At 44.7% G+C, this 16613-nt stretch overlaps 1 protein-coding gene across 1 annotated transcript in view; it reads left to right on the top strand.

Moving 5' to 3' along the window:
- The first annotated feature begins 444 nt into the window (after nucleotides 1–444).
- The window catches only part of MEI1 (meiotic double-stranded break formation protein 1), a 55525-nt gene continuing 39356 nt past the window's right edge, over nucleotides 445–16613 (top strand). The window contains exons 1-11 of the mRNA XM_052640266.1: nucleotides 445–615; nucleotides 3066–3189; nucleotides 4013–4063; nucleotides 6145–6218; nucleotides 7722–7827; nucleotides 8344–8547; nucleotides 9975–10105; nucleotides 13833–13947; nucleotides 15008–15124; nucleotides 16113–16212; nucleotides 16341–16475. Of these exons, the coding sequence (XP_052496226.1) occupies nucleotides 445–615; nucleotides 3066–3189; nucleotides 4013–4063; nucleotides 6145–6218; nucleotides 7722–7827; nucleotides 8344–8547; nucleotides 9975–10105; nucleotides 13833–13947; nucleotides 15008–15124; nucleotides 16113–16212; nucleotides 16341–16475 (1328 nt within the window). The remainder of the gene's footprint in view (nucleotides 616–3065; nucleotides 3190–4012; nucleotides 4064–6144; nucleotides 6219–7721; nucleotides 7828–8343; nucleotides 8548–9974; nucleotides 10106–13832; nucleotides 13948–15007; nucleotides 15125–16112; nucleotides 16213–16340; nucleotides 16476–16613) is intronic.

Below are 16613 nucleotides of genomic sequence, written 5' to 3' on the forward strand. Positions count from 1 at the left end.
GATGTGAAGAACTGAATCATTTGAAAAAGACCCTGATGCTGGGAAAGATTGAAGGCAGGAGGAGAAGGGGACGACAGAGGATGAGATGGTTGGATGGCATTATCAACCGACTTGACGGACATGAGTTTGAGTAAAGTCCGGGAGTTGGTGATGGACAGGGAGGCTTGGCGTGCTGAAGTCCATGGGGTCGCAGAGTCGGACACGACTGAGTGACTGAACTGAACAGAACTGATACGAGCAAACAGCTTTGAGCTTAGAGGTTCAAGGTGAGTCCTGAGTCCCTTCACCCGCCTTTAGGTGCCGCTGCTCGCCCGAATTGCCAGGTACTCGGTTTACGCAGGCGCATTACCCTCCTTCTAGCGCGCCTGCGCGGAGCTCTGCCAAGTGCGCTTGCGCATAAACTTGGCGGGAACAGTGCTGTCGCGGTAGAACGCCGGTCGAGGGATGGCTGTGAGGGAGGCGGCGGCAGGCCTCCCCGGGCCCGGGAGGGACGAAGAGGCGGCGCTGCTCTTCGAGAGCGCCCATTACCGGCACGACTCGCGCTGGCTGCTGCCCGTGTCCCCACGCTGCTGCCTGGCCTGCGCGCTGGAGCTGCTCCCGGAGCCCGGCGTGTCGGTGCGAACTGGGTCCCAGCATTTCCCTCACCAACTAGGCCCTCCCCTCAACGGAGCAGGTCGCTTGAACCTGACTCACCTCCGGGGAAACTAAGCCGGGCCCCCGCCTGGTTAAATCTGGCTCCTACCCAGGCCCGCCCCTCACCCTACCCTGCAGGCCGCCCCGCAGCCTCTTTCATCACGAGGCCCTGACCTTGGCTCTGCGCCTCGTGTGGGCCTACGCTCTCCGCACTAAATCCAGGGCTCTCGGGGCCCTCCAAGACTCATTGTCACGCGTTCCCAGCGTTCCTTCTGCCCTCCTCTCAGCCGTCCGCCCTTTGCTGACCCTCCCCTTCTCCAGGGTCCAGCCTTCGCTCAGGCTCCCTCCAGCGCAGCCTGTGGGCTGGGCGCACACACCGCAGGGCCTTATTCCCTTCAGCTCTCTGAGGGAAATGTGAGGCGGGGGCGCTTTGGGCTCTGTGGCAGCAGGAACGACGAGTGGATGTTATGGGCAGGCGGGAGTGGGGTGAGGGGAAGACCTTTCTGAGAGGCAGAGCCGGCTGGAGCGTGACACTCCCGCTCCCTCAGTGTCTGCCCACTTGTTCTGTGAGTTTTTTGTCCATGGACACCTCCAAGTAGAGTTCGGGAGATAACTTGTTTTTCAGATTCTCAGGAGGGGAATTCTTACCATGGGGTGGATGGGGAATCAGCTAGATCAGCGGTCCTCAAGGTTTTCCTCTGGGGATACTGTTCCATTTTTTAAGTGTTGAGGACCCCAGAGAGCTTTTGTTTATTTACTGTGTTGAAAGTAACGAAGTTCAAGATACTCATTTAAAAATAATAGTAAATCCATTACATATTAATGCAATTCTTTTTATTTTGACAAAAAAATAGGTAACATCCCATTTACCATTTTGACTCTTTTAAATGTACACTTCTGTGGCATACATGATTTTCAAAATGAAAATAACTACTTTCAAAACAGCAGATAATGGAAGGAATGTCTGTTTCACATTTTTGCAAATTTTGTTAACATCTGATTTAATAGAGGATGGCTGGATTTCTGCATTTTATCTGTTGTGACATATCTCCTTGGAAAAACTCTACTGTAAACTCAGTGGAATAACTGAAAAAGTCAAATAGCATCTTAGTATTATATGGAAATAATTTTCGTCTTGTGGATCCTATGAAAGGATTTTGGGCACACTCGGTCCAAAGACTATACTCTGAGAACCGCTGGACTAGCTGATAACATCTGTAATATCACTGAGGCTTAAGTTCTGAGACTGCCATTCTTGGACAGTGAGAGATACAGAGATGAATAAGATAATGAGGTATGGGAGAAAATAAGAGAACACATTTCTGGGAATTTAGAAGCTGGACATGTTTATGGTAAGTGCTGTTTGGTGGGATAAGGAGTGAAATTAAGGAAGTTTTTTTTAAGAGGAGGAAGCATTTGAATTACACTTGGAAAGATGGGTGATATTTGGGCCAGAGGAAATGGGGGAGCTTTTTCCAGGAGGTGGGATTAGCAAGGATGAGTTTGGGGAGGTCATTAGAATGTGTCTGAAGGGCAGTTGAGGGAGGTGATATCGGAGAGCCACAGTTGAGATCAGTTCCTGTAAGAGTTTGAATCCAGGCTAAGGCTTGGATCTAGCAGGTGAAGGAATGTCATTGAAATTTTTTTAATAACTCATTGAGGTCACTAGCTTAATGAATCATGTGGGAGGAACTGGTGAAGTTCAAGAACGAGAGACTTGTGATAGCACAGGTTAGAGGCAATAAAAGACGCAATTCACCTTTTATTGAACGTACTTGTCTTAGCTTCAGTTTTCACCAACTGAAGGGGTAATGTAGTCAGTTGTACCTATGTTCTTGTTCTATCCTCAGTACACCCTTTTTTTGATCTATCTTTTGTTACTGTCTTGAACACTTTGCACAGCTGCTACCCAGTTCCCTGTATAGGGAGGCAAATTGAGTGTGAAGATTTATGCCTGCAATGAATGGAAGGATGCATTTTTCTCTACCTACTTCAGTGAGACTTATGAAGGGTCCCCAGTATCATTCTCATAGACTGTGGAAAGAGCCTTGGACAAGACCTGGTTGGATACTTAGATTTGAGTCCTTGGCAAAGTCTCTGACCCTCAGTTTTCTCATCTCCAAAACAGCAATAGTAGTACCTTTTCCTGCTTACTTTACCAATTCAATTAGGCTTAAATGAGCTAGTGGACAAAAGAGTGATTCGTGAACAGTAAAGTACTCTGTAAATATAGTGTATTAGAAACCTTAGTTCTTGTATCATCCTTTGTTTGAACATGTGGATTCCTGTGTGTAAATGATGCCTCTTCATACTCCATAGTTCAGATGATCCCACTGGTGTAATCTTGTAATTGTATTTGGAAATTATACTTGTTTGGGTTCAGAACAACTGAGACTTGGTTGCTACTGAATATTTTCTTCATCTGCCCCAAGTTGGTGCGCAAGAAGCATGTGCTGTCCGGCTTCCGAGATGCTCTCATGAAGCATGCCTCCTTGGTTGTGCAGCTGGTGGCTCAGGATCAGAAAGTCTGTATCCACTTCGTAAGCATGCTTTTTGGTGAGACTGAAAAGGAAACCTGGAGTGAATTTTGCCTGTATACCTGGTACATTTGTTTTTGGGGTCTTGGAGAAATGGTCTTGGAACGATAGTTTCCACTGTTTGGAATGTAAAAGTTTAACTTACTAACAAATTATTTTGTTATAATGGTGAAGAAATGGTCCCCTTCCTAAGATACACGATGCATTGTATGGTAACTGGCTTTACTATGGCTCAGGTATTATTAAAAGTGTGAAGGTGGATGTGTTCTTTTAAAAAGTCTAGACTGTCTGGTCTTTGAACAGGATTAATAGTCAGATCTGGAGTCTGTTGATATGACTGTGACCTTGATTGAGTGACTTCTTTTCTGTACCTTTAGTTTCTTCATGTATAAAATAAGATGAATTAAGAAGTCCCTCCTCTTAATACAGTTATAGTGTCCTAGGGAATGAGCCCTTTCAAGGAGGAAGGGAGCCAACTCAAAGTGAATGCTTTTCTCTGCTAGAGGCTTTTCAGGCTTTCAACTGCCAAAATATTCTTTTAAGGGAGAGAGAATGATCCCCAAGGCTCAGGCAGGCCTTAGCTAACAGCTGGTAGAACTGGGATTTTACCCCAGGTCTGTTACAGACTCCAGAACACACAGTTTTTATACTGTGACACACTGACTATTTTTATCCTTTTAAAGCCAGAGTGCTGTTATTGAAAATCTGGGGTTTGGTGCTGAGGATAGAATTTAGCTGGGACATTGCTTAAAGCTGCTATTAGTCTTAGAATTCATAGTGTGCCTTTCTGGATTTGTTTCTCTTTTAACTGTTAACCATCCCCCTCTTCCTTCTGCTCCAAGGACTGTTATGTAATGTAGAGGATGGGAGCATAACAGACCTCTGTATTGAAGGTAAGATAAAACTCTGTGTTCTCAGCATTTGAAGCCGGGAATATTACCCTGAATTGCTGCTCTGACTATTTGAGACCTGGATGAAGCGTTCCATTTTACAGACAGATAAAGAAAACTCCATTTTTAATAATTAATTCTGCATTTTTTATCTTGGCACGTACTCTGTGTCAAGTACTGTATTCAATACTAGTGATATTAGTGATATATCTGACATAATTCCTGCCATGTTAGAGTTTACAATCTGGAGGAGAGGTTGGCTGATAAGTGCTATTACAAAGACATGTACAAACTCTGCTTTTTTACATTAGTGTTGGGTGATTGGTAGTTGTCTGCACATAGATGGTATTTAAAGCTGTGGAAGTGTCTGAATTTACCTGTAAGACTCAAGAAGAAGGAAGACAAGAGCATTGGGATGAAAGGATTCTTGCAGAAAGAACAAGAACTGTATCAGGAGTCTAGTGAGGAAACACAAACCACTCAAGTTATTTGAACAGAAAAAAGAACTTTAAAGAATTATTAACTAGGTAACTAAAGGCAAAAAGAGAACCAAGTTTTCACCAAGGTAGCAATTTCTGAAAACAGCTGCCACCCCTGGGACTAGGGAAGCAAAGGGAAAGGTTGAAATTATTAAAACTTACAAGTTTGGAGGAAGGACCCCATATATGAAACTCAGACCGCTGAGGAGAGGGATGCTGCTTGGCTGCTGCTGGGTCCATGACCATACAGCTGTAGAGTTAGCAGCTGTAACTGCTAGCAGTTGTAACAAAGAAGTCAATATGATCTGCGTGTACTTTTGACTATCTCTCAGTATAGAGAATGTGGATAAACAAACGTCTCACTTGAAGTTCCGACCACTGGCGTGGGTGGGGAGATCTCCCTTTGCCATTTTCCTCAAGGCTGCCCTGTTGTTATTTAGTCACTGAGTCATGTCTGACTCTTGGCGACCCCATGGGCTGTAGCCTGCCAGGCTCCTCTGTCCATGGGATTATCCAGGCAAGAATACTGGAGTGGGGTGCCATTTCCTCCTCCAGGGGATCATCCTGACCCAGGGACTGAACCCATGTCTCTTGTTTGGCAGGTAGATTCTTTACCAGTGAAAGTGAAAGTTGCTCAGTTGTGTCTGACTCTGTGACCCCATGGACGATACACTCCCTGGAATTCTCCAGGCCAGAATGCTGGAATGGGTAGCCTTTCCTTTCTCCAGGGGATCTTCCCAACCCAGGGATCAAACCCAGGTCTCCCTCGTTGCAGGCGGATTCTTTACCAGCTGAGCCACAAGGGAAGCCCCAAGGCTTCCCAAGGCCACTCTAGAGTGGAGCTGTCATCCTAAAGCCATCTGCTTCTGGTAGATGCCAGCATAGCTTGGAATCCTCTGGAAACTTCATGAGGTGGTGAGCACTAGATGGAGATTGCAAAGCTAGAGGGAGAAGGACTTGCTCCTTCCTCACTGTTTGCTGTTTACTTCCTGCCTTCTTTCTGTTTCTGTCAGTGTTGTTCTAGAATGCTTCTTTACTCTGGGAGTGGTAGAGTCTTCCCTCAGCAGCAGCCAAATCTAGTTTGCCGCTTCCCCACACTTGCAGAGCAAGCCTCTTCTCCACTCCTCATCAAAGACATCAGCAGAAGCACACAAATGATTGTATAGAAGGATAGGTTTGGGGTTGAGTGATAATATTATTGTCAGTTATCAGCACAAGAATTAACTCGTAACTCTTTTTTAGTATATGAAGTAGCAAATTCTAAGGAAGGAAAAAAGTGGAAATAATATAATGATAGTAGTTTTCAACCTTGGTTTCGCAATAGACTTACCTGGGAAACTTAAAAAATATCCAAATGCTTAGACTCTTTTCTCTAGAAATTCTAATTTAATTGATCTGGGATGGAATTGAGCAGTAGTTTTTATTTTTTTTAAAGCTTCCTAGATTATTGTAATGTATTGCCTTGTTTTGAACCATTGATGATAAAACGGTTAAGAATGGAGGAGATAGAAAAGACTAATGCCAATTAACACAAGCAGATGACTTTGATTAGAAGTCTGGGCCTGGGGTTGTCTTCTAGTAAGTAATGTTATTGTGTCTGTTCAGTTCTTATCCAGCTTATGACTCAGCTGAAGTTGGAGCAGACCATTCATTGCCTGCTGGATGAATGTCACAAAGAGGTCAGTAAGTATCCGTGGGTTCTTGAGTACCTCTTGGAATCCTCAGATGTCAGAGCTGGGTCAGCCCTTCTTTGGATAGACTGGAAGATTGAATCTGGAGAGGAAAAGGGACTTGCCTGAGGTCACTGAGTCAGTGGCAGAGCCAGAGTCGGGGCCTGGGTCTTCTGCTCCAGTGCTCTTTGCAGCTTCCTCCCTTTCGCTTTTAGTCTCCCAAAGGCTACCTCCATGTTGGTGAAGTCCATTTTCTGGCATAATCATCCCATGGCCATTCTCTATATCCTCCTAAATATGAACAGATTTCCTTCAAAAATTTATAAAGGAAATATGTTCACTATGTCTTGGCTTAGTATTTTTGTTTGGTTTAAATTGTATACAATATTTTGTACTGAAGGCATTTGTTTTTATCAGCATCTAACGTAAGCACTGAATAGTTATATTTAACCTGCTTTCTTCAATATAGTCAAAAATATCAGTTAAACAAGCAGCTTTTGCATTGTGTTTAAGATATAGGAATAATATCAGAATAATTTTTTTTTGCAAGAGAAAGACAGATGTTTATTTAACACCATTAAGAGCAACATTTAATTAAAAAGTTAAATTAACATGTCATAATTATTCTGCATGTGATTAATGTATAAGATTACATTTATAAATTTATATTTATAAATATCAACACATCATTATGGTGATGCCCCTTTATTACTGTAGGCGCTGTGTTGGTGCTTCACATGCAATATCTCATTCAATCTTCTCAGCAACCCAGTAAAGCTGATACTAATTCCCATCAGAAGAGTTAAGAATCTTACTTAAGGTGCTATAGCTAATCAATACAAAAGGTGAAATAAATACTATTGACTCTCCCTGAAAAGCATCAAGCATTCATGCATGCTCAGTTGCTTCAGTCATGTCTGACTCTGCAACCCTATGGACTATAGCCCATCAGGCGCCTCTGTCCATGGAATTCTCCAGGCAAGAATCCTGGAGTGGGTTGCCATGCCCTCCTGCAGGGGTCTTTCCAACCCAGGGATCAAACTCGAGTCTCCTGTGCATTGCAGGCGGCTTCTTTACCCCTGAGCCACTAGGGAAGCCCCAAGCATCAAGCATAGTACCTGACAAATAGAATGTTCAGTAATAGTAGCTATAATAATGATAATAATAATAATTTTTTGCAATGAACTAGAATTCCATTTTTATGATGTGTCCAACTTTCACCCCTCCAGTTTCTGGCTCCATAGGGGGCAAAATACGCTAATTTTAATTTAGTGTAACAAACACGTACTGAGCTATGTACTGAGGATTCTAAGAGAAATCTGATTTGGTCCCTTTCCTCCGGGGTTTCCCAGTCCAATAGGGGCAGTTGATACTTAGCTAAAGAGGCTGGTTACTAACTGTTGTGAGAGACACAGGCAGTACAGGCTTTGGTGTGGATAGGGCAAGGTGAACTTTGATGGGAGATCTGTTTTCATCCTAACTTACAGAAAGGAATGTGTTCACTTTCTGTAGCTGTGTAGCATGCCCTCCATGCGAGGCAGCCTGGCCACCCTGACCCTTCTTGGCAAGTTGGTAGATGCTGTCCCTGCTCTGGCAGACAAACTTGTGATGGAACATGGTGAGTGACCTCTGGGGAAGAGCTGCTTCTACACTCTCAAGAGCTGCTTTGATCACACTTCCATCTGGGAGGTCCATTCACTGTGTACACCTAGAAAGACATTACTTTCCTTCTATAGGCTTCAGTTTCCTCATCTGCAAAATATGCTTTATATTGGCTAATTGGGGAAAAAAAGTGTTGCTCAACTCTGGTCTTGGGCTGTTTCTATTCATTATTTTAACACAAAATAATTAAGTATCTACTATGAGTCTTTCAGATGGGAGGAGGAATTAATTCTGGAATATAGAAGCACTTTCTATTAGTAAAAGGAAATAAGTTACCTCATAGAGATTTATCCAAGGGTAAATCACTTAACTTCTCTATGCCTTGGTTTTCTCTTTTAGGTTCCCAGAAATCATGTATTGTGGGGGATTATAGGGGACTACCATGACTGCCCCATTCAGGGCAGTAGTTTGGAGTGTCATCTAGCAGTTGACATTGTGAGGTTCCCTTGATCCCTTGGTTGTTTCTGGATAGGTGACCTGATGGAGCATCTGTTGAGAGGTTTAGTGTACCCCAATGAGGGGGTGCAGGCTTCTGTCTGCTACCTTTATGGGAAGCTGTACTCCTCCCCAGTTGCTACTGAGATGCTTTTGGGCCATTTCCGGGAGAAGCTGGGTCCTCTCTTCCTTTCCACCATGGATGGTGCCCAGACAAAGGAGCTACAGATCAACTGCTTGGGTAAGATGTGGGACTGGAGAGAAAAGAGAAAGCTTTTTGAGATTTTTTTTTTTTTGAGGATTTGAGATGCAGACTCATTAGCGGTGGGGAGGCTTGCTGCTTTGCACGGGGTAGAAGTCATGGATTTGGGAGATAAGAGGCACAGACTGTGAAAGATGCCTCGTGTTGGTGTGGTATCTTAAGAACGTCACCTTTGGAAGGAGAAGAAGAGGAAAAGTGGGACAGCAGTTTTTTTGCCTCTGGTCTTTACTGCCTGCCCTGGTGCATCCTGCACTTGCTGCCAAATTAATCTTCATACTGCATAGCTCGTGTCCCGTCAGTTTCCTATTTGGAAAATCATCTATGGCTTCCTTTGGCCTCCAGGGTGAAGTCCAAGTTTCTCTTGTTGTTTGAGGTTCAGTGTACCCTTTCAACCTCTCCTGTTAACTTCCTTGCATAAATACACAAAATCTATCAAATGCTTTTGAGCAGGGAGCTTTCGTATTTTGGATAGAGCAAATGGGCACTGTGGTGATTGGGTGCAGACCTGTTTCAGAGCAGGGGCTACAGGGAAAAGCATAGTCTGGGTAACAACAATTTATTTTCACAGTTTGGGCCAAGAGCTCTGTTTTGAATAGCTCAGCAATACATAGAGAGTGTTCATTCTGAACCAGGACCCCTTCTGGATTTGTACAGATGATTAAACCCATGCTCTAATCTGGAAATTCATAGTCCATTGTGGAGGGCAGATGTGGACAATTAGAATTAATTGTGGTGTGCGCTGTCATGGAGATTGCAAAGAAAAAGGTGGGATTCTATTCAACGTAGTACTCGAAGTCCTAGCCAGAACAATTAGGCAAGAAAAATAAATAAAAGGCAGAAATAAAAGAAGGAAGTAGTAAAATTGTCTCTGTTTTCAGATGATATTACCTTATAGATAGAAACCCCTAAAAACTACACTGAAAGAAAAGTGAAGTTGCTCAGTTGTGTGTGATTCTTTGTGACCCCATGGACTGTAGCCTACGAGGCTCCTCTGACCATGGGATTTTCCAGGCAAGAATACTGGAGTGGGTTGCCATTTCTTCCTCCAGGAGATCTTCCCAACCGAGGGATTAAACGCGGGTCTTCCGCATTGTAGGCAGACGCTTTACCGTCTGAACCACCAGGGAAGTCCAAGAAACTACACTAAAAACTGTTAAAACTAATAAATGAATTTAGTAAAATTGTAGGATACAAAATCAGTTGAATTTCTATATGGTAGCAGCAAACTATCTCAAAAATAAATTAAGAAAACAGTCCCATCTACAGTAGTGTTAAAAATAATAAAATGCTTAGGAACATCTATGGAGAGATGAAGAAACTTGTAGCAGATGTCTGAGGAGCCACCTTGGGCGTGTCCTTGCACCCATGCTGCTCTTGCCTCACTTCCCCACCCCTTTGTTGTCTAGGTTTGCTAAAGCAGCTGCTGAAGTATGACCTCTTTGTGTCCATGCTCATGAACAAGCCTGCGCTGGTAGAAAGTGCTGAAAGTGTTGAGGGGCCACCAGGAGAGACCCCACTGCCTTTGGTGCTCAAAAAGGTAGTTGTCCTGTGACTCCTGGTCTCTAGCGTTAGTAACCCAGGAACCTGAATCTCCTGGGGCTTTTTCCTTATCCTTCTACCTAGGATTTTCTAAGTACTTTCTCACTGGCCAAAACAACATGCTGTTGGAAGACTCAACGTTGGTTTTCTTTCAGTCATGAATCTTAATGTTTGTATCCTCCGCTTTACATCTGGGTTGTCTGAGAATGGAGAATACATGCAGCTGTGGAAACAAAGCCACCTCAGTTGTTTTGGGGATTATTCAAGCTTCTCAGCTTGGTACATGGAGCCCTCTTTCTCTGGGCCCAGCTTATCCCTTCAGCCTTACTTGCCTCTCTTCTATCCCACAGCCCAGCACTCCAGCCAGATGCAACTTCTCCCTGGTCCTGTATATGCTAGGACCTCCTGTTTCTGTGCCTGTGCAGATGCTCTTCCCCTTTGCCTTTAAAGCCTTTCCCCTCTCCTTGGTCTGATTCAGCTTTCAGGGCCTATAGAGCTCCCCTGTCCCCTGGCTCCTTTAGGTAGAATGTGCCCTCTTCACAGTGCTTACCTCACCATGTTGTGGTTGATCAATTGGGAGTTTCTTTAGAGCAGGACCTGAGTCTGGCTGTCTCTGTCCACAGTGCTCAGCACAGGGCTTGGCAGAGCTGCTTATCCTCAGCTGATACCAGGGATGTCACTCATTGACTAGACTGTGGGACCCCTTCTGCAGAAAGGAGAAGGTACCTTGGTTATAAACAGGAAAGGGACAGTTAGGATTAGGTAAGGTAGGAATCAAAAAACCAGAGCAAACTGCCCCTCCTAACCTCCCTGGGATGCCTCTGGAATGGTCCACGCAGGGCCCTTGAACTCTCAAGAGCAAGTCTTGAGTCTTTGAACCACAAGAGCTCATGGTGGGTTAATTTCTGTGTTCACTTAATTGCTGCTGTCCTGGAGTCCTTGGTGGTGTCAGGTTAGAATGTTGCTCCTGGACTTAGCAGGAGCGCACCAAGGCAGCATGAGAGTGGCGGGGACGGAGACTGGAGAGCACCTCCCTAGGGAGAGAGAGCTTCGTGGAGACAGGAATCTTGGTTTAGAGCTCCATCCATACATGGAGACTGTTCCTCTCTTGGCCATTTCGGATGATTAGTGTTTTATTTACTACAAGAATCAGCAAGTCTGGAACTTGGTGAGGTGAGCAGGCACTTGCCTTGGGTGGAAAACTTAAGGGGGTGCTAAAAACTCAGCAATCAAAAAAGAGTAAGAAGACCTCAGCAATCAAGATAAATAGTATTTTAATGCAGAATTTAAAAAAATCAAAGTTAATGCAAAAAATTAATGATGAACAAAATATCAAAATTTTAAATAAGGACTGGTCTGTATTCTTCTACTTCCATTCTTCCTTTTTTTTTTTTTTGGTCAGTCTAATCCCAACACAATAAGGAAATACATTTTAAGCCAAGAATCATTGCTTTGCTTAGTGGTTAAATATCATTTTTCTAAGGTTTAAATACTGTAACAGCTCTCAAACTGGGAGACACTTTACCATTAATGGTATGTCATAGTTTAATTATAGCTCTTCTTTCTTAGTGGTACATAAAATAATGGTTTGCCTTTTATCACTAGGCATGACTGAAATACATGTCATTTCCTGTATAAAAGAGAACAAGATAAAGATTAATATCTAGAAACTCCTTTACATGCAAATGGAAAGGCTGTTTATCCATTTTTAAGTCTAACATAACTGAGATGGGTTTAAGTTTGTAGTCCTCAAGAAATGTGCAGCTTGGTCCTTTTCCTTTGAAGCTCTAAAATCATGCACTCTCTCCTCTGTCTTGTGCTATGTTTTGCTTGTCATTTCCCCCCAGAAGGCCAGTTTCTTTTATACTTAAAATCTCTGGTTGCATTAAACTCTTTCCTTGATTTCTGAAAGTGTTGTTCAGTTCAGTTCTGTTGCTCAGTCATATCCGACTCTCTGCGACCCCATGGAAAGTGTTTTAGGGACTCCTAATAGCTATGGTGTCTAGTAGGAGTTTGGATGTTATTCAAAGTTCAATGGAAATTCATTGAAATACTTAAATTAGAGGAGTAACCTGATTTAAAATTTTGATGAGGGAGGCATCTCAGTTGTGGAAAGACTCCTAGATTTGGATGTGGCTGACCTGAGATGGTGACTGCAACCATGAAATTAAAAGACGCTTACTCCTTGGAAGAAAAGTTATGACTAACCTAGATAGCATATTCAAAAGCAGAGACATTACTTTGCCGGCTAATGTCCATCTAGTCAAGGCTGTGGTTTTTCCTGTGGTCATGTATGGATGTGAGAGTTGGACTGTGAAGAAGGCTGAGCACCGAAAAATTGATGCTTTTGAACTGTGGTGTTGGAGAAGACTCTTGAGAGTCCCTTGGACTGCAAGGAGATCCAACCAGTCCATTCTGAAGGAGATCAACCCTGAGATTTCTTTGGATGGAATGATGCTAAAGCTGAAACTCCAGTACTTTGGCCACCTCATGCGAAGAGTTGACTCATTGGAAAAGACTCTGATGCTGGGAGGGATTGGGGGCAGGAGGAGAAGGGGACGACAGAGGATGAGATGGCTGGATGGCATCATGGACTCGATGGACATGAGTCTGAGTGAACTCTAGGAGTTGGTGATGGACAGGGAGGCCTGGCGTGCTGCGATTCATGGGGTCGCAAAGAGTCGGACACGACTGAGCGACTGAACTGAACTGAACTGACCTGAGTGTCTGCCTGAGCTTTGCCACTTACGAGCTGTGTGGCCTGGCATAGGTAACTTAACTTTAGTGAGCTTTTGTTCCTTCCTTTGTGTTAAGGGTCCCCAAGACCACTCTAGTTTCAGTGACTCACTAGGAAGACTCACAGGATTCAATGTACAGTTATATCCACAGCCGTGATCTATTACAGCAAAAGAATACCAAGCAAAAACAGCAAAGGGAAAGGTATGTGGGATGAGGTCTAGGGGAAAACCAGGCACAAGCTTCCAAGAGTCCTCTCCTAGTGGGGTCACACCAGATGTACTCTATTCCTCCAGCAATGAACTGTGACAGCATATATGAAATGTTTAGCAGGAAAGCTTTTTAGAGTCTCAGTGCCCAAGGTTTTAATTGGGAGCTATCTGATTATGTAGGTATCCTCTGCCTAGCATGTACCAAAATCCTAGATTCCCAGAAAGAAAGCAGGTGTGCAGCATAAACTATTGCTTGAACAAATGGTTTAGTCACAATGAGCCACTCTTATCAGTTCTGGGGGAATTGGGAACCCTCCTGAAATTCAGCTTCCCAGACTCGGTGAGTGACCAACCTTGCAGACAGGACTTTCTAAGGCTACAGTCTCAGGTCTGCAGTATTAACTCTTTTCTGCACACTCTGTTAAGTGAGGCTAATAGTAGAACCTTGCCTTGTCACATCCCAGGCCTGTTGCAGACATCAAAACTGGACGAGGGCTGTGAAAATACTTTGGTCAGTGAAGGCCAGAGCATTCTTGGGGACAGGTTTAGTGTTCTTGGAATGCCACTGTGTTCTTTTGTTCTATTTCACGCCTGCTACTTTTCATAGACTCTTTTCCATAATCCACAGCTGCTCTCCTTAAGTATCATGATTACACCTGGTGCCAGTAGTGTGGGAGGGATTCAGAGACAATCAGGCTCTTGCCCTGAGGCGCCCAGGTGCCTCCCTCTGGTCCTGTCTGTGTTGTGACTGGCACATTTCGCTGCCTGTTTCTCCAGCTTCTTCTCTCCAGAGATGAGACTCTGCAGGTGGCCAGTGCCCAATGTATAACTGCAGTATTAGTCCACTCACCAGCGAAGCATGCCCTGGCCTTCATCCACGCTGACATCCCAGGTGGGAATTCCCTTCTAACTTTCTCCTCTGAGAACCCCAGAATTCTGACTGGAGATTTTTATGTAGCAGCGGCAGCAGCAGTTCTGTTGGGATTCTTTGTTATGCATACTGAAGGGACTGGCTGGTGTCATATTCATTATATATGACAGAGTCTAGAAAATACACCTCAGGAAATCTGAATCCTCTTTTGACAGATTTCTAACTGACCTTGAACAATTTATTACTGACTTTTAGACCAGTCTAGGAATAAACCATCTAGAAATAAACATCTAGTGTGGGGTAGTAGAAAGACCTGTAGAAAAAAAGGAATTAATGTGTCTTGAAAGTTTGTGATGAGCAGGAAATATGCCCTGAGGTGCACTGTAAATGTTGCCACATTTAGGTCCTCATCTTTGCTATTTTATGAATAAGGAAATTGAACTAGAGAAGGGAAAGAGTGAGAGTGAAGTCGCTCAGTCGTGTCCAACTCTTTACGACCCCATGGACTGTAGCCTACCAGGCTCCTCTGTCCGTGGGATTCTCCAGGCAAGAATACTGGAGTGGGTTGCCATTTCCTTCTCCAGGACAGCTTCCCAACCCAGGGATCACACCCGGGTCTCCCACATTACAGGCAGATGCTTTACCGTCTGAGCCACCAGGGAAGTCAGAGAAGGGAAACAGCTGGTTTAAATCGACAAGGCTCAGCATTGGCAGAGAAGGGATACAAAATCAAGGCTCTCTGGCTCTAAAACCTCTTTTCTCTGCATCATGTTGCTGCCCATCCTGAGAATTAGGGGACCTAGGTTCTAGTCCCTTTGACCTAGGTTCTAGTCCCTTTTCTACCACCAGCTGTCTCTCTCTGGACCTCAGTTTCCCCATCTGTAAAAAGAAGAAGTTAGACAATAAGCCAGAGGGCATTTTCCAGGTTTATTTGTGAATTAATGATCATGTCTTAGGGCGAGGGTATATGAACAGATGAAGTGACAGGTATGAGATGCTTAATAAATCTAAACCGTAGTGTTAGTTAAGGGAGCATTATCACACAGTTTTCACATTGCTTCCTCCCTCTCTCCCTGGCCAGAGTTCCTCTTTGAGCATCTCTCCTCTTCCAGTGAAGTGCTCGTCTGGTCCTGCTACAACTGTTTGATACTCCTGGCAGAAGAGCCACTCTTCTTTTCCAAGTGCCACACGGTGTATGGTTGGTACTATGGGTCCTGCATTAGCTCTGGCTCGGGTGGACAGCACCTTGAAGTTAGGTGGCAGCAGCAGTGATGGGCGGGCTGGCCTATACTTTGGAGGAATGTGCTGGTCTGGTCATTTCCATCAGCCCCAACTTGTCACCAGATTCCACAGGCAAGCAGTGATATCCAAACAGTTCTGCTCTCCGTTAACTGGCGGAAGTATATGTTTAGCGAGAAAAGGACACTCCTATCAGCCACGAGATGAATTCCTGTTTTACCTCAAGAACAACCTTACTCAGCCTTGGAGCAGTCTTTTCCTGTGCCCCAGAAATCTCCCCATCTAATTAGTCCCCCAACTTTGATTTAACCTTTCAAAGTTTTTTGAAACTATCCCTTCTTTCATGGTAATACCTTCCTTATCTGTGACTTTTTATATCACATCTAGATTTTTAGACTGGGCACATTCAATTATTCATATTCTGTGTTCCTATGCTATGCCAGGCATCAGGCTGGGAGCTAGAGGTTTAGAGATACATATAACGTGGTCCCTGTCCTCTGGAAGGGGAGGGAGATATAAACAAGGTGGTTAGGGTTATACTCAAGGGGCTGGACAAGAGGTGGAGGAGGTCAGGGGAGGCCCATAGCTCTGCCTGAGTGGACCAGAGAAGGCTTCCTGGAGAGTGGAGGTCTGAGCTGATTCTTTGAGGAGAAATAGGAGTGTATGTAGTAGTGAAGGTATAGTAGCCCAGCCAATAGGCACTGACAAAATACCTCGAATGCCAGGGCCTGTGCTGTGGGTTGCGCTGGGTTTGGGGAGACAGAGGTGAATCAGATAAGGGCCTGCCGTCAAAGATCTCACAGCCCTGCCCCATCAGCTTGTCAGGACTGCTCCAGGAGGGCTGCCAGCAACTGTGTGCTGTCCAGAGCCTCTCCTCTTTCCTGGGAAGGCAGGAAGGAGACTCCTGGGCACTGATCCCTGGCCTCTGCTGTGTCATTTTGAGGTAGGGATCGAGTCGGTGGTGAGGAGCCTACAGGGAAGCCTAAAGATGAACAACACCGAGCTGCACAAGCAGGGCCTGCTGCTCTTTGCTGAGATCCTGACTCGGTGAGCTGAGTGGCGGAGCATCAAGCCTGCAGGGGCCAGACTGGAGAAGCAAAGAACTGGAAGTATTTATTCCTGGTGAGGTCAGTGATGGAAGTCCACACGCTTATTCTTCATTTACAATTTCTCAGGCAGCCAGAAGAGATCAAGCTGTTCACAAGCTCAGCCATGTGCAGAGATGCTGGCCGTGCCCTCCAAGAGGCAGTGAGCAGCCCTGTGCTGGAGGTGGCTGCTGAGGCACTGAAGGCCATTTCTGCCTTTCTGAGGTGAGAGACTCAGACAGACTGAACTTTCCACCTCTGCGTGTACCCAGAGGCCTGTCAAGGCCAGAGTAGCTTCCAGAGGATGCTTGTCCTTTAGGTCAGGGAAATTTCATTGAATTATTTCTTTCCATTATTCTGCTT

The sequence above is a fragment of the Budorcas taxicolor genome, chromosome 5 (assembly GCF_023091745.1).
Source record: "Budorcas taxicolor isolate Tak-1 chromosome 5, Takin1.1, whole genome shotgun sequence".
Taxonomy (NCBI): domain Eukaryota; kingdom Metazoa; phylum Chordata; class Mammalia; order Artiodactyla; family Bovidae; genus Budorcas; species Budorcas taxicolor.